The following is an 18,330-nucleotide window of genomic DNA, read 5'->3' as shown; positions in this document are numbered from 1 at the left end:
TTTGTAGATACAGTACTGAATTCTGCCATCCGGACATGCAATTTGAAATATGATTATAGAATATAGAATATCAGGCATAAAATGGCTATGCGATTACAATGCTATTAATTAGATTAATTAATTACAAATCCTGTAATTAATTAGATACATTTTTTTAATCGCCTGACAGCACTAATTACTACCTACTATGCTAATATGTCTATATTACTACCTACTATGCTAATATGTCTATATTACTACCTACTATGCTAATATGTCTATACTACTACCTACTATGCTTATATGTCTAATATACTACTATGCTAATATGTCTATACTACTATGCACTCAAGACTGTAGCACCCAAGTTTCAACCCTGTTTGACTAACAATGTTAATGACCCTTAGCTGCCAGAGTTGTACCTTCCTGCTGACTTGTTGTACAGAACTTGTAAGTCACTTTGGATGAAAGCTAAATGACTAAATGTAAATGTAGATCTGTGTTGTTAAACAAATATCGGAGTGGAACGCACCACCCGGGCGCTCCTGGCCAATCAGGAAGACGTCACAGAGACTAAACATTAGATTAAAATGAGCTTTATTGAATGTTGTCTCCAGTCGTGTTTATTCCCGTTTGTCGTACTTGCTTGTTCTCAGGGAAGATCTCTACTAAAGTCTTCTTCACCATCACTGGCCTGGCGGGTCTCTTCGTCTGCTTCTTCGGACATCGCTTCTTCAAATGTGGTAAGTACTTCCTGTTTGTTCAGCAGCGATGTGGTAAGAGAGTCTGACTCCTTTCCAGAAGTACTTCCTGTTTGTTCAGCAGCAATGTGGTAAGAGAGTCTGACTCCTGTCCAGAAGTACTTCCTGTTTGTTCAGCAGCGATGTGGTAAGAGAGTCTGACTCCTGTCCAGAAGTACTTCCTGTTTGTTCAGCAGCGATGTGGTAAGAGAGTCTGACTCCTGTCCACAGGTACTTCCTGTTCAGTAGAGTCTGGCTCCTGTCCAGAAGTACTTCCTGTTCAGCAGAGTCTGACTCCTGTCCAGTAGTTCTTCCTGTTCAGCAGAGTCTGGCTCCTGTCCAGAAGTACTTCCTGTTCAGCAGAGTCTGGCTCCTGTCCAGAAGCAATTTTCCATAACTGTGGATATACACTTTTCTCAAAATATAAATTAAAGATGTGACAAATAGGCACAGCTACAAACTCGGTTGCTAGCTGCAGTAATTTGTTATAGAGATATGGTGAGCAGCTCTGGTGTTATAGAGATATGGTGAGCAGCTCTGGTGTTATAGAGATATGGTGAGCAGCTCTGGTGTTATAGAGATATGGTGAGCAGCTCTGGTGTTATAGAGATATGGTGAGTAGCTCTGGTGTTTTGATTTGATTTGATTTGATTAGGGATCCCCATTAGCTGGTGCGATAGCAACCAGCTAGTCTTCCTGGGGTCCACACACAAAAAAACACAAAAACAATCACCATTGCAAAAAAACAAAATTATTAAAAGTCAGTACACACAATGCATAATGAACCTACTGTAACAATTAATATAGCTAAAATTACATTAGTGTAAAACAAAAACAAAAAACCACTTTACAGTGTTAAAAACAATTTAAAAACAATTTAAGATTCTTTTTAAAAGTGAATCTACTGTAAATGCAGCAGAGGTTCCGAGGCAGGCCATTCCACAGAGTTAATGCTCTAAAAATAAAAGATCTCCCCAGAGCGCTGGTTCTAGGACCTGGCAATTCAAGCTGCCCACTACTGGAACCTCTAGTGTAATGCTCGTGCACAGTATTACTAAAAACAATCTGATTATGTATAAAGACAGGAGTCTTACTGCTTATGACCAACTTGAACAGCACAAGTATATTAAAAGACAATCTATTTTCAACGTTAAGCCAAGAGAGGCGGGCATGCATACGGCTCACATTAGACCTTAGTGAGCAGCCCAGTACCAACCGTGCTGCCCTGTTCTGGACCACCTGGAGCTTCCTGAGGTCACCACTGGCAGCAGATGACCACATCGCAGAGCAATAGTCAAGATGACATAAAACTAAACTTTGCACTATCTGACATAAAAGGGGACGGGCAACAAAAGAAGCACATTTCCTGGAAATACCAATTGCTCTTCCCATTTTTAAAACAATATAATTAATATGCTGAGACCAAGACAGAGTGCAATCCAGCATCACTCCAAGGAGTTTAGTACTTTCAACTTGTTGAACTGCTGAATTACACAAGTTTAAATGAAGCTTTGGATTTGTAGATAACCTGTGCCTTGTTCCCAGCACAATACATTTAGTCTTGGAGATATTAAGGACAAGTCTATTACATACTACCCAGTCATGCACAACTTTAAGTTCTCTACTCAAAACTTCATTAAGTACATTGCATGATGGTGCCGCGTAATACAATGTTGAATCATCTGCATAAAGAACTGTTGTAGCACATTTGGTAGCCCAAGATAGGTCATTCGTAAATACAGAGAAGAGCAAAGGTCCTAGGCAACTTCCTTGCGGCACGCCACACTCTAGACCTCTGCTACTGGACAAGCTGCCATTTAGATACACCTTCTGTGATCTAGAGGACAAATAACTTAGTATCCACTTTAAAGCAGAAGAGTTAAAACCATAACATTTAAGTTTATCAACCAGTAGAGAATGGTCCAGCACATCAAATGCAGCACTAAAATCTAACAGCACAGCTCCCACCAACATAGAGTTATCTATAGCTTTAAGCCAGTCATCAGTCATCTGTATCAAGGCAGTAGAAGTAGAGTGACCAGCTCTATAGGCATGTTGAGAATCTGTTGCAAGCTTGTTTCCATGATTTTGCTCAAGACAGGTAAAATACTTATAGGTCTAGAATTTCCCTCATTAAAAGCAGATTTGGTATCCTTAGGTAAAGGAAAAACCTTAGCCTCCTTCCACATCTTTGGAAATAGACCCACATCCAAACATCTATTCATAATATGACATATAGGAGATGCTATAATACCAGCAGTCATTCTCAGCACTTTACTATCCAGGTTATAGGCCTGCTAACTTACTATCAGGAGTGTTATAGAGATATGGTGAGCAGTTCTGGTGTTATAGAGATATGGTGAGCAGCTCTGGTGTTATAGAGATATGGTGAGCAGCTCTGGTGTTATAGAGATATGGTGAGCAGCTCTGGTGTTCTATAGTTATGGTGAGCAGCTCTGGTGTTCTAGAGATATGGTGAGCAGCTCTGGTGTTATAGGGAGTAGATGACACTACACGCACAGCAGACACTGAATACATTTCCCTATCTACTCCTCTACAAGACGTCAACAATCTGTTGCCATGGCTCTGTTGCTATGTGACAGTTGACTGCACACAGCATCACTCTAATCATTGATTCATCTTTACCCTCTTCCTGCGTTGTTATCACTTCAGCTAGTGTGGCTTACGTTCCCCACGCATCCGCTCTCATTGCTTAAACACTCTACTTACCTTTGTCAATATCTTCTTCTTCTCCTGGCATGTGTCTTTAGATAATATCTTCTCACTTCCTTTTGAATGAAAGACTTTGAAGAAGTCTTTATTTGTAGCACATTGCTACAACGTCATGCAGCGAATGCGAGATGGGCGACACATACTGTAGGACACACACACATGCATTTTTTAGGTCGCTGTTGAAATGACCTCTCTGCGCTTGACCCATCCCGTCGTCGTCGTCCCCCCCCCAAGGGCAGCCGGGAGCAGACATGGGCTGCAGCGTGGGGCTACACCCGGGTACCAATCCAAGAGTTCCTGTTCGTCTTCGTCAGGGACGCGACAGCGTTAGCGATCTGTTCGGAACATGCAAACTCCACACAGAACGGCCCGGGAGATACCCCACCTGTGTACCCGGAAACCAGGGCCCTCATTTATCAACAATTCTTAGAAAGTGTTCTATTTTCGTACTTAAGCACAGAATTTAGAATGTGTGTACGCACAGAAATATTGGGTTTTATCAACCGTGCGTACACGGGTCCTATGCTCCTCCGTGTTGATAAATACCATTTGTTCTTACCGTCAATGCTTGTGCATGATTATCCATATATGGTAATGAAACACCCCCCATGGGATGTGAAATAATGGACTGACCCGAGCGAACTATGAGAAACTCCACGAGCGAGATTGTTCACGGAACCAAGAAGACACAACCCGTGTTATGGGATAAATAAAAGGCTGGCGGACTTGTACACGGTGATGTCAGATATCAACGACTCCCTAAGACCATTGCTGCAATTCTGCCTGGACAGCTCAAAATACTAATAAAGACCGTTCGTTAACCACTGTTTGGCGTTGGTGTGTCATTATAACCATGCTGGAATATGAATGCCTTTATTAGTTTTGTTTGATTGGCTACCGGGTATAATATGATTTGTACTAGAGGCATACAATAAATTTTTTGTCTGTATTAGGTAGCCTATATGAATTACATATAATGGCAGCCATAGCCTACATTATGCAACAGTAACTTGCGCATATATAATATATCATATCATATTCCTATATGTCTCCCAGGAATCGTGGGGCTCTGGGGAATAAAGGTTGGGAACCCCTGCTATAGCCATTATCCTTTATAGACATATAGTCATATAGAACACGCCAGTGTTGAAACTAATGCACGGAAGCTTATTTCCACGTTGCAATATTCATATTCTACCGCTGGGCGCCAGGTACGCACGGTCGGAGCTGTGCGTAAATATATGCACAAAGTCAAGCACACGTTCAAATTGATAAGTCACACACTTTGCTTAGAAATTATCATACGCACGGGTTACGCACATATCTGTGCGTATGCAACGTTGATAAATGAGGGCCCTGGTTCCCAAGGAATCGAAACCCAGGACCTTCTTGCTGTGAGGAGACGGTGTTAACCACTACACCACCATTGTGCCTTAATTACCAAGCTAGCACTGGGCTAACCATGTGACTACAGGTGTATACAGTTGATAAACAGCTAGCACTGGGCTAACCATGAGGGGGATCATCCCTATGTTCCCCGGGTCCTATGTTCCCCGATTGATTGATTAATTGATTGAAAATTAAAAAAAATTAAATTATTTTATTAATTATTAATGTCCGCCTTGTTTCGAACTGGTTAAGGTTAGAGTTTGGAATCAGGGCTGGTGGTCTAAAATGTTCAATCAATCAATCGGGGAACATAGGACCCGGGGAACATAGGACCCGGGGAACATAGACCCCGGGGAACATAGACATGCTCCCGCATGAGGCTACATGTGTATACAGTTGATGAACAGCTAGCACTGGGCTAACCATGAGACTACAGGTGTATACAGTTGATGAACAGCTAGCACTGGGCTAACCATGAGGCTCCAGGTGTATACGGTTGATGAACAGCTAGCACTGGGCTAACCATGAGGCTCCAGGTGTATACGGTTGATGAACAGCTAGCACTGAGCTAACCATGAGGCTACAGGTGTATACGGTTGATGAACAGCTAGCACTGAGCTAACCATGAGGCTACAGGTGTATACGGTTGATGAACAGCTAGCACTGAGCTAACCATGAGGCTACAGGTGTATACGGTTGATGAACAGCTAGCACTGAGCTAACCATGTGGCTACAGGTGTATACGGTTGATGAACAGCTAGCACTGAGCTAACCATGAGGCTACAGGTGTATACGGTTGATGAACAGCTAGCACTGAGCTAACCATGAGACTACAGGTGTATACGGTTGATGAACAGCTAGCACTGAGCTAACCATGTGGCTACAGGTGTATACGGTTGATGAACAACTAACACTGAGCTAACCATGAGACTACAGGTGTATACGGTTGATGAACAGCTAGCACTGAGCTAACCATGAGGCTACAGGTGTATACGGTTGATGAACAGCTAGCACTGAGCTAACCATGTGGCTACAGGTGTATACGGTTGATGAACAGCTAGCACTGAGCTAACCATGAGGCTACATGTGTATACGGTTGATGAACAGCTAGCACTGAGCTAACCATGAGACTACAGGTGTATACGGTTGATGAACAGCTAGCACTGAGCTAACCATGTGACTACAGGTGTATACGGTTGATGAACAGCTAGCACTGAGCTAACCATGAGGCTACAGGTGTATACGGTTGATGAACAGCTAGCACTGAGCTAACCATGAGGCTACAGGTGTATACGGTTGATGAACAGCTAGCACTGAGCTAACCATGAGGCTACAGGTGTATACGGTTGATGAACAGCTAGCACTGAGCTAACCATGAGGCTACAGGTGTATACGGTTGATGAACAGCTAGCACTGAGCTAACCATGAGGCTACAGGTGTATACGGTTGATGAACAGCTAGCACTGGGCTAACCATGAGGCTACAGGTGTATACGGTTGATGAACAGCTAGCACTGAGCTAACCATGAGGCTACAGGTGTATACGGTTGATGAACAGCTAGCACTGAGCTAACCATGAGGCTACAGGTGTATACGGTTGATGAACAGCTAGCACTGAGCTAACCATGAGGCTACAGGTGTATACGGTTGATGAACAGCTAGCACTGGGCTAACCAGTACAATGCACTCAAACAAAAAATGTGTAGGAACCCAGTGAGAGGTTTAGTATAGCTGCTCTACATCCCTCAGAGTTCCCACAACAAGCTACTGGCCACAAGCCAACTAAATTACATACACATATCACTGCTGTCGTGCGAAAACCTCATATCTCAGAGGGGTATCGTAATACATCAAAGAGAAGCAGGCTATTCTCGGTCCGTGGAACGCACTTCCCACCACAGTCGGGACAGCTGAAACCCACCCAATTTTCCATCATTGACTAAAAACACACCTTCAATCAATATATTATGTACCTTACTACTATGCTACTATACCTATACTCAGGGCCGCCGCTAGGGGCTTGCGAGCAGTGCGGTCGCACAGGGCCTCGCGAGAAGGGGGGCCTCGCGAGAAAAAAATAAAAGTTTTATTTATAATTTTTTATTTATAAAAATAAATAGAATGTTAACAATCACTTTCCATCACAGACCTAAAATCTAGTTTTGCTTACATGCTTATATATTTCACATTAGACACGTTTGTAGAATAGTGTTCCAGGCTCTGCGGCTCTGCAGATATACTATTGGTTGCATTCAATGACCCGTTTACTTTTGTGCAAAGCATCGTGGGAGGACTAACACTAGCTGGTTGGCGTCGGTCTGGTAGTCGGTAGAGAGATGTTATCCGGTATTATCCACGAGGGGAGGTGGTACAGGTGCGAGGTCTATTCGGAGCTATCCACGGGAGCGAGTGGATGTCTTGGCCAAGAGCATCCTACTTTTGAAAACCAAATGTGCAGCATCGGAGCAGAAGAAATAACGCTGCGTGCCGTAAGCTTATCAATACCAAGTATAGTGATTAGGTTATGCCAAGACGAAGAGGACGTTCGGCAGATGGACTGAAGATGAAAGTTGTTGCGTGTTAGAACGTTCAGTCAGGCTAGCCATGTCGGCTAGTAGCTTAGCTAAAGGCAGGGACAGCTAACTAGCATTAGCTAACCTATTTAGCTAGTTAGCTTTAGCTACGTTATCGAGTGCTAACGTGTGGTTCAGTCGGGCTAGCCATGTCGGCTAGTAGCTTAGCTAAAGGCAGGGACAGCTAACTAGCGTTAGCTAACCTAGCTAGCTAGCGTTAGCTACGTTATCGAGTGCTAACGTGTGGCAGATAAACTAGGAACAGACTCCCAAGTTCTTCCCAACAGGGGGGGACAATATCATGGGACTGGTGAACTTTGTCATCTCCACGGTCGTCTCCTTCCTCTTGGACCTGATTCTGCGTTAGGGTGAGTTTTTAATGCAATCTATTCTGTTCCCGCCGTGGATCTCTCTCTCTCTCTCGCTCTCTCGCGCGCTCTCTCTCTCGCGCTCTCTCGGTCTCTCTCTGTCTCTCTCTCTCTCTCTCACTCGGTGTGTTGCATCATGCAACAGGGTCTGCTCCGGTATCAATATTGAATGTGCAGTAATGCTATGCACTGTTCTGCTGCCTGGACATTACTGCTCAACATGATCACTCCAGCTTTACAAGTTGCTCTCTGGGAACATTTCACACTGTGCTCGTGCAGTTTGTGACGTGTGTACTAAGCTTATAGAGTTCGATTCAAATAAGGCAAAACTGCAAATCTGCATGTCGTGCTTGAAAAATTTACGTGGCTTTAAGCTTGTTTATCAGGTTCCAGGGGTGTTTTATGCATTTTCCCTGTTACTGCCAGGTGTACGACTGTACAGGTGCATTGCCACTAAGCCTCGGGCTGCGCTATTATTTAAGAATACGTTGACTGTATGCACAAATTCTTTTTTTAATTAATAATAATAAAAAAGAAAATGTATTATATAAATATATATATATATTTCTACCTTTAACCCTTTCTCCGCCGGAAACTGCTTACGACGTGTTTCAAGTTCATGCGAATTCTGCTATCACGGCTTACGACGTTATTCTGATCATATTTCATATTTTCGCCATGGTATTCATATTTCCATCACGGAGGCTGGTCTGATGCTGTCTGAGCCAGCACAACTCTGCAACGCTTCAATCCTGCCACCTGGTGGCTGATCGGCGAGTTGCAACCGGAAGTGGATCTCTTGTGATCCCGGTGCGTCTCCCTATTCCGTCCGGCCACTCGTATATTGTCGCGGGACTCAATACACACACCGTGGATATGGATCGTTGCCATAACTCAATAAACAACATGATTTGGGCGTGTATTCGTATTATACAAACCGGAAATAGATTGCCTCGATCCCCATCACATAACTGGGATCTGTTTGCTCCAGTATCATCGCCCAATGCTAAGAGGAGGATGCCGTGAGTTTCAGCGTGAGTGTTTATCATTATCGATACAAACTGCTCTGATCAATATATCACCCATACTACATAAATCATTTAACGTCGATCACGGAATTATAAACGACCCCCCCCCCTCCGTTCGCCCGCGCATGATCAGTCATAACGTTTAGGACCATGTACAGTTGACATTTTAATATAGCGTGCATCGGTATCAAACGGCATTTGATAATCTAATATATGCATTTATGTCTATATCTCACGTTCTAGGAAATACTGCAGAAAACGATAAAAACATATTTATACTCTAGACGGTATTTTCGTATGAATGTGTGAATGAAAAAGTAAAACGTTCCTACATCCTGAACGATAGATAATCGATGTTGAATGGGCCATAGTAATGTCAATTTAGCAATACAATTTAAAAAGTTATAGCCCTGCAAAGAAGGTGAACATCTCCATAGACTTACAGTGCTGGCAGAGATCAAACATCGATGGATATAAGCGTGGCAGTTAATGTGTTAAGGCGGGGCATTTAAATCTCGCACAGGGCCTCGCATTTCTCCCAGACGGCACTGCCTATACTACAGTACTACCTATCATGCTAATATGTCTATACTACATATTATGCACTTAGAGTGTAACACTCAAGTTCAACACTGTTTGACGAACAATATCACTGACCCTTAGCTACCAGAGTTGTACCCTTCCTGCTGACTTGTTAATAAGCTGTAAGTCCCTTTTGGATAAAAGCGTTCAGCTAAATGACTAAATGTACATTTCAAGTTTGCTTGTCCCTCCTTGTTGTAGTTAGGTTTCATGACACCCATTCCAGACACAATGTATATCTTAAAAAATACACGTGTCTCAATCTGGAAAAGAGGTCGTTTTTCCCCTCAATTCCTGGACCGTTTTCTTTTTTTTTTTTTTTTTTTTAAACATTTTTTATTCAAAGATTGCATTCACATTTATACAGTGTATACAGATGATGTCACATGCTCTTTGTTTTTTCTTTTTTTTTCTTGTTGAATATCCCTCCCACCCCACCCAAAATAAAAAGACATCCTGGACCGTGTTTGATGATAAAATAGGTTTTGGTCCGACGGGGCGGTTTGTACACATGGTTGGTGGAAGTACAGCGTCGTGGTCACATGGAGTCATAGAAATATGAGCTGTGGGTCATAGTGGCTGTTTGTAGGTCAGTACTGTAGCCTCCAGGGGCTGGGAAGTGAGGAGGCATGATGCAACACCCTGGTCTCAGAACAGTCTGAGGCTGCGTTCACACTGCAAGCCTTTACTGCTCAATTCTCATTTATTGCTGGGATCAGATTTTTTTGGTTTGGCTGTTCACGTTATTTTTTTTAAATGTGGCCAAATCCAGTGTGAACTGGTCACTGCTCCTGAACTGACCCGCATGCACAAAGTGAACAATAACAAACGAAGACAATGAAGTCACAGTTTATGGTATGATTTATAAATCGATGTGCAGAGGAGGCCAGATAATCTGTGAGCAGATGATAATGAGATGAGGAGGTGAAAGAGAGACATTTCTTCTTTCAATATGCTTTCAAACACAGAGCGGTTATGATACGTCCCTCAAGTTTTGCTTGTGAAATACTTATAAGATAAACACCTCACTGTCCCTCCACTGACCACCTCCATCACAGCGGTCTTCCTTGTTTGTTTTCACCAGGTGACAGTCGCCAGGCAAGGATTGTGATGAAGGTCAATCTAATTCTGATATTGTAGGAGTCGGAAGGTTGCATGTTCAAATCCCGTCGGGGAACAAAAGGCGATACGTTTTGCGATTTTGCGTTGTTCACACTGTCGTGGGGGAAAAAAACAGATCTGAGTCACATTATGAGCAAAAATAAATCTGATTTCAGACAGTATTGTCTGCAGTGTGAACGCAGCCTGAAACCAAACTACGTAGGAAACCGATCAAACGTCCTCTTTCTCCGTGAGCAGGAGGGTGTTGATGGTGTTGTTCATGTCATGGGTTGTACGGCGGCCTCCTCTCGGTGTTTAGCTCCGTGGCCGTCGGTCTCTCATGTGATCCTGACTCCACATGATGCAGGATCTGCTCACACTGACCCCGTGATTTTAATTTGCTGTGAATTACGCAATCAGATGCAATCAATCACTTCAGTCATCGGAGCCGGACATGGCTGTGGAATACGCTCAATTTCTGTACAGATAAGATAAGATAAATGGTAAAGGGTTAATTTTTATATATCTCTTTTATCCAAAGCACTTTACAATTCTGTTCCTCACATTTTACTCATTCACTCACACATTCACACACACCGACAGCGGAGGCAACCATGCAAGGTGCCGACCTGCTCATCGGGAGCAGTTGGGGGGTTAAGTGTCTTGCTCAAGGACACTTCGACACGCTGCCCGGGAGGAGCGGGAATTGAACCATCTGCTTGTAGAGGAGTTAGGGCTGTTTCTCTCTGGTGAAGGACACTTTGCTCTAGCCGCTCCATACAATGGAGAGAGATGTAGACATGGACTGTGTTTATATAACAGCTTTTATCCAAAACGCTTACCAACTCATGCCTCACATTCACCCATTCACTCACACATTCACACACCGTTGTCTGGTAATCGGAAGGTTCCCGGTTTGATTCCCACTCCTCCCGGGCAGTGTATCGGAAGTGTCCTTGAGCGAGACACTTAACCCCCTAACTGCTCCCGATGAGCAGGTCGGCACCTTGCATGGTCGCCTCCGCCGTCGGTGTGTGTGAAAGTGTGAGTGAACGGGTGAATGTGAGGAACAAATTGTAAAGCGCTTTGGATAAAAGCGCTAATGAATGCATCATTTACCATTTAACTGTCTTAGCTGATTATTTTATTGTTTATTCTTGTTTGTTGTGTCTATATGTAGGACATGCTGATAAAATGTTTTGTAAGCTTTGGTTTGAAATTAAATTGACACAGTCATCTCTCCCCCCTTCTCTCTCTCTCTCTCTCTGTCTCTCTCTCTCTCTCTCTCTCTCTCATACAGAACTGTTCTGCATGGGCTTCGTGTTCGTGGCGTTCTTCTCGTTTGTCCTGTTCACCAGAACCACAGACCTGAACTTCGACAGTAAGTCTTCCTCCTGGAAACATCTGCCTGCAGCTTCTGCTTTGGCTGCACAGTTTGTATGTATTCCCTTGTGGTTGGTTCCCTGTGTTGTTTTGACCTGTTTCCAAAACATATTTAGAATGAAATGAACCATACATTTTACATTTACATTTATATTTATATTTACATTTAGCTGAACGCTTTTATCCAAAGCGTCTTACAAGTTCTGTACAACAAGTCAGCAGGACTTAGTCTAATCTAACATGCAGAAGATAACACGGCTCCTCCTCTCCCTCCCCTCTGCAGTCCGCCTGGCGCTGACGGCGATGCTGGGTGTGGTGGGCGGAGTGGTCCTGGTGATGAGCTGGTGGCGGTTTGGCTCCGTCATGTCCTGCGTGGTGGTGGTGGGGCTGATCCTCGGCTTCCTCCTCTCCTCCATCGTCTTCTTCACGCCCGTCGGTAAGAAGCATAGAACGGGATATCAATAATATATATATATATATATTTTTAGAATGAATATATTTCTGAGCCACGTCAAGCTGCGTAGTGTATATATACTAGGGCTGTCCCCGATTAAGGATTTGGATAGTTGACTTTGATTGGCCGACATTTGCCGATAGTTAGTGGTAGTCAACCCCCCCCCCCCGAATGAAGAAAATGCACCAAAAAAAAAGATATTATACTTTTTAATTTTTGTATCATTCCATTTGGGCTGTGGGGGTGCTTAATGTCCGAAGGAGTCGACTGAAGGCTTCTTGTCCTCTGCAAAAGCATGCAATTGGTCCACTGATGGCTAAATTATAATATATGCTGTATATATATATATATTATTTTAGCATTCGACTAAGAGGTTGGCAGTCGACTACGGCTCATTTCGATCGATTAGTCGACTATTCTACTAATCGGGGTCAGCCCTAATATATACATGTATGATATAGTATAATTGCAGCTCTATAAGTATGTTAATGTGTAAAAAATCTAATCGTGAGTTCAAATTCGTATTGAACATCCGTGTATCATTACACACCTCTAATGTACAGGACACACCTCTAATGTACAGGACACACCCCTCATGTACAGGACACACCCCTCATGTACAGGACACACCCCTCATGTACAGGACACACCCCTAATGTACAGGACACACCCTGCTTGTTCCTCTTCCTCAGGGGAGCTGGGCCCAGTCTAACTCATGCTGTATCTTCCTCTTCCTCAGGGGAGCTGGGCGTGTTCCGGCGCTCAGACGCGGTGTTCTGGGTGACGTTCACCTGCATCGTGATCATGGTCCCACTCTTCTTCGTACGCTGGCCCAGAGAGGTAACCAACTATTTACTAACTAGTAACTAACTAACTAGTAACTAACTATCACTAACAAACTTAACTAACCAACTATTAACTAACTAACTATCACTAACAAACTATTAACTAACTAGCTATTAACTATTACTAATGAACTATTACTAACTAACAACTAACTACATGACATGAACTGGCACAAAATAAGCATGGAGTGTGCTGAACGTGTTCCAAAGTGCTCGGATGAAGCGATTCACTTGGCTTGGTCTAAATTCTCCGCCCGGACCATATACAATGTAACACTTAGGGCGGGATCCACAAAGAATTGATTGTACGGTGCTAATTGCACCCTTACTTACAATTAATTATGAATTGAAAATGGGGGACCCTGATGTAAACAAGACGAAAGTCTTTCTCTGGTCTGCATCCCCTTAACCCATTCTCTGCCGGGCATTGTACCCATCCTAAACCATCCTCTGCCAGCTCTATTTGTCTATGGAGATGTTCACCTTCTTTGCAGGGCTATAACTTTTTAAATTGTATTGCTAAATTGACATTACTATGGCCCATTCAACATCAATTATCTATCGTTCAGGATGTAGGAACGTTTAACTTTTTCATTCATACAAAAATACGGTCTAGAGTATAAATATGTTTTTATCGTTTTCTGCAGTATTTCATAGAACGTGAGATATAGCCATAAATGCATATATTAGATCATCAAATGCAGTTTGATACCGGTCGACGGCAGATAAAAAATGTCAACTGTACATGGTCCTAGACATTATGACTCATCATGCGCGGATGAACGGAGGGGGGGGGGGGGGGGGGGGGGGTCGTTTATAATTCCGTGACCGACGTTAAATGATTCATGTAGTATGGGTGATATATTTATCAGAGCAGTTTGTATCGAAAATGGTAAAGAAAAACGCTGAAACTCACCCCAGTCTCCTCGTAGCGTTGGGTGATGAGAGTGGAGCAAAAAGATCGCTATTATGGGATGTTGATCGATGCGATCCATTGCCGGGTTGTATATTACTAATACACGTCCAAATAATGTTGATTATTGAGTTATGGCAAAGATCCATATCCACGGTGTCTGTATTGAGCCCCGGGACGATCACCGAGTGGCCGGACGAAAATAGGGGACGGACCAAGCACTTCCGGCCACTTCCAGTTTGGCAACTCGTCGATTGGCCACGAGGTGGCGGTATTGAAGCGTTGCAGAGTTGAGCGGAGTCCTACAGCACCAGCCAAGACTCCGTGGGTGAAATGTGAATACCATGACGAAAATATGAAATATTGATCTCAAAGACGCCTTACGGCGTCATTGGCAGATTACGCATGGTGGAGAATGACGTGTTAACATGTCATCGGCGGAGAATGGGTTAACTCATTGACCGGCAGGGATTAGACGGGCCCCATGGTAGCACTGCCATACTTTAAAAGATAGGAGTGCGTCACCTTGTTTGTAGAAAGACATTTTATTTTACTTCTTTCATGTTTTACATAATATAATATAGTTTTTGTTTTTTTGTTTAGCATAGATATATATTTGTTTTGTAAGGTTTTAAATTAGTACACTCATTTGAGTAGTGGAAAAGGGGTAGGATTAAATAAGTGTATACTTCCTACTCCTTTTCGAACATGTAAATGTTTTGCTTCTTTTTTCTTGCTTTTTATTTATTAATTTTTTAATTTCTTAAGATCAATGATTTGTTTTGATTTTATATTGTTTGTATTTATTTACATGTTCGAAATAAAGATTTCAAATCAAAATTAAAAAAAATCAAATCAAACGTGTCTCGGTCCTGCAGGGAGACATCATGGTGTTGTAGGGCTGAGCCCGAACGTTCGGACCTTTGTTCGTTACGTTGGCATTAAATTTAATTTTAATTTAATTTAATTGGCGTTAAATTCTTCGAATTTAAAAATGTTAATACATATTTTTTATATATATATATATTATAATTTTTTTATGTGTCTATTCATTCTGTTTAAACCAATGAGGTTTTTCTTCACAGTTGCAGATAAAGATTAGGCTACACTAATATTATAGTATTAAAACTGATGAGTTATATTCATTAAAGAAAGTTGATTTAATAAAAAGAAAAAGACTCATTTAATCACTTTAAACACATTTAGTTTGAGGATATTTATAAATAAAAATAAAATAATAATTGGATTTCTTTTTTTTTATTATTAAAAACGAACGTTCGAACATCCGTTCGAAAAACCCTGACGAAGTTCGAAGGCCAAAAACAGGCTTTGGGGACAGCCCTAGGTTCACCTTTATAGTAATATGAGCTTCACGTGTCTCGGTCCTGCAGGGCAACATCGTGGCGTGTGGCGTGGCCGGCGGCTACGCTGCGATCCTGGCCGTCAACGCCTACATCTACACCAGCCTGTCCTACCTGAGCCTGAACGTCCTCAAGCGCTTCCTCAACGACCGCTTCAACGCAGCCTTCACCGACGTGCCTCTTCAAGACATCGGTGAGTTAAATAGCCCATAGAATAGAATAGAAGTACTTTAGGGAATAGAATAGAAATACTTTATTTATCCCGAGGGAAATGCGGCACTACAGATCGCTCACAGTAAACAAGAACAATTTAACACTTTGATCGCCATGGGTTAAATTCATAATTTACCATCCCTCGCCATCTCTATTTGTCTATGGAGAAGTTCCCCTTCTTTGCAGGGCTATAACTTTTTAAATTCTATTGCTAAATTGCCATTATTATGGCCCATTCAATGTCCTATATGTATTGTTCAGGGTGTAGCAACGTTAAACTTTTTCATTCACATATTCATACTAAAATATGGTCTAAAGTATAAGTATGTTTTTATCGTTTTCTGCAGCTTTCTTCAGAACGTGATTTATAGCCCTAAATGCATTATATTGATGATCAAATACAGTTTGGTAGGAATCTGTGCGAGATAAAAAATTTCAACTGGATGTGCTTCTAGGAGTTCTGATGATGACCGGATGGGCGGGGGATCGTTTATAATTCCGTGGGCAGCGTTAGATGATTCATCCAGAGTGGGTCATATGTTCATCATAGCAGTTTATATGGAACACGTTAGAATATAACGCTGAATCTTACCGTGGCTTCCTCGCGCCGCTGGCAGATGTGCGTGGAACAGAATTTTTTCTATTATGGGATGGAGAAATGCCCGATCCATTTCCAGGTTGTATAACAGTATACGTCCAAATCATGTTGTTTTTTCGAGTTATTTGCACCGATCGATGTCCACTGTGTCAAGACGGAGTCTCTCTAACGATAGCCCGGACCACATATGGATGAGCACTACCGGTTCAAAGGGTAATTTCCGGTTGGCGATTTGCCGATCGGCCACCAGATGGCGCTCTTGAACCGCTAGAGAGTTGAGTGGAGCTTTGCAGTGTGTCTCAGGGCTCCGGAGGGGAAATATGATTTCGATGACAGATTTTTTAAATATTGACATCAAAGACAAGTTACGGCGTCTTCGGCAGAATGAGCATGGCTAGGAATGACGTCTTAACTCGTCCACAGCGATCATATTGTTAAAATAAGAATAAAGAATAAAATACCGTCCGATTCTTAAAAATGTTGATATACACAGGCAGCGTTCCGTCTTGAGACGGATATCCGTCAATTTGATTCAGAGTTCCGTCATTTGATTCGTAACCTGAGCCAATCAGAGGCGTCAAATATCATGAAAAAGGGCATTTTTTCCCTGCCGCGCCAAGCATAGTCATTGGCGAGCAATCGGCAGGATGCAGCGACTTGAGAGACCGGATTGCGCTAATAGTTTGTCGTCGGAAATTTGTAATAATCGCAAGATACATTCAGACAGTGTTGGATGAGATCTAACTAAATGGATTTATGGACACATTTATGCCCGGACCACAAAGCTTATCGAAGGGTTAGCGGCGGCACGACGGCTCTACCGGTGAGTCTCAGCCTGTTGTTATGATATGAAAATGTAATTGTAGTGCCGTCAGACCCTGATACGGGTTGTCTTTTCCTTTTAGCTAACCCTATTAAATAAAAATATACAGTGGAGGTTAAAATAAGAATGACTTTGCCTGAAAAAAAGTTCAGTCAGGAGATGTTTTGACGGAGATGACTCATCCCCGCGGGAATAGACTTGACCATAAATCATAGGCTGATATACGCTACATTCTCTTTAAACAAAATGTTACAGGACACAAGTAATAGATTTAATCACTTTTATTCTTTTAAACTTGGTCAGACTGACCTTCAGCATACATAGACCATGAACAGGCAGTAGATCCAGTAGTAGAAACGCATGTCAGAAAACACGAGTGCTTGATTGATTGATTGATTGAAAATGTTATTAACAGATTGCAGAATGGGTACAATACAGTACAGCTCAATACACACAATTGTTAAGGGGATGCAGACCAGAGAAAGACGTTTGTCTTGTTTACATCAGGGTCCCCCATTTCTCCCCCATGCTCCTATTGTCCTAAATGTTACAGGACAGTTTTAAAATGCTATTGTTTTACTGTATTTGCCCTATACACAATACATAATTTCAACTATACACAATACATAATTTGAACTATACACAATACATCATTTGAACTATAGACAATACTGAATTTGAACTATACAATACTGAATTTGAACTATACACAATACATACTTTGAACTATACATAATTTGAACTATACACAATACATAATTTGAACTATATACAATACTGAATTTGAACTATATACAATACTGAATTTGAACTATACTGAAAACGCATGTCAGAAAACACATATCCTGCATTATGCCTCCTCCACTCCTGGAGTCAGAGCCACTACACCTGCTACAGCCTCAGAATCCTCCACTCCTGGAGTCAGAGCCACTACACCTGCTACAGCCTCAGAATCCTCCACTCCTGGAGTCAGAGCCACTACACCTGCTACAGCCTCAGAATCCTCCACTCCTGGAGTCAGAGCCACTACACCTGCTACAGCCTCAGAATCCTCCACTCCTGGAGTCAGAGCCACTACACCTGCTACAGCCTCAGAATCCTCCACTCTGGAGTCAGAGCCACTACACCTGCTACAGCCTCAGAATCCTCCACTCCTGGAGTCAGAGCCACTACACCTGCTACATTTGAACTACCGGTATACACAATACATCATTTGAACTATACACAATACATCATTTGAACTATACA

The 18,330-nt window shown here is 42.5% G+C and overlaps 1 protein-coding gene across 2 annotated transcripts in view; it reads left to right on the top strand.

Moving 5' to 3' along the window:
- The window catches only part of tm7sf3 (transmembrane 7 superfamily member 3), a 50,202-nt gene that overhangs the window by 26,600 nt on the left and 5,272 nt on the right, over positions 1 to 18,330 (top strand). For both annotated transcript variants that reach the window (XR_014620547.1, XM_084330322.1), the window contains exons 7-11: positions 636 to 722; positions 11,793 to 11,873; positions 12,159 to 12,311; positions 13,069 to 13,169; positions 15,479 to 15,641. Coding sequence is in view for 1 of the 2 variants with exons in the window: in XM_084330322.1 (XP_084186448.1) it covers positions 636 to 722; positions 11,793 to 11,873; positions 12,159 to 12,311; positions 13,069 to 13,169; positions 15,479 to 15,641 (585 nt within the window). In the remaining variant the exon portion in view is untranslated. The remainder of the gene's footprint in view (positions 1 to 635; positions 723 to 11,792; positions 11,874 to 12,158; positions 12,312 to 13,068; positions 13,170 to 15,478; positions 15,642 to 18,330) is intronic.

The sequence above is a fragment of the Notolepis coatsorum genome, assembly GCF_963971535.1.
Source record: "Notolepis coatsorum genome assembly, chromosome: 15".
NCBI classification, from domain to species: Eukaryota; Metazoa; Chordata; class Actinopteri; order Aulopiformes; family Paralepididae; genus Notolepis; species Notolepis coatsorum.
The sequence above is the reverse complement of the archived record's forward strand: the minus strand, read 5'-3'. Positions and strand labels throughout refer to the sequence as shown.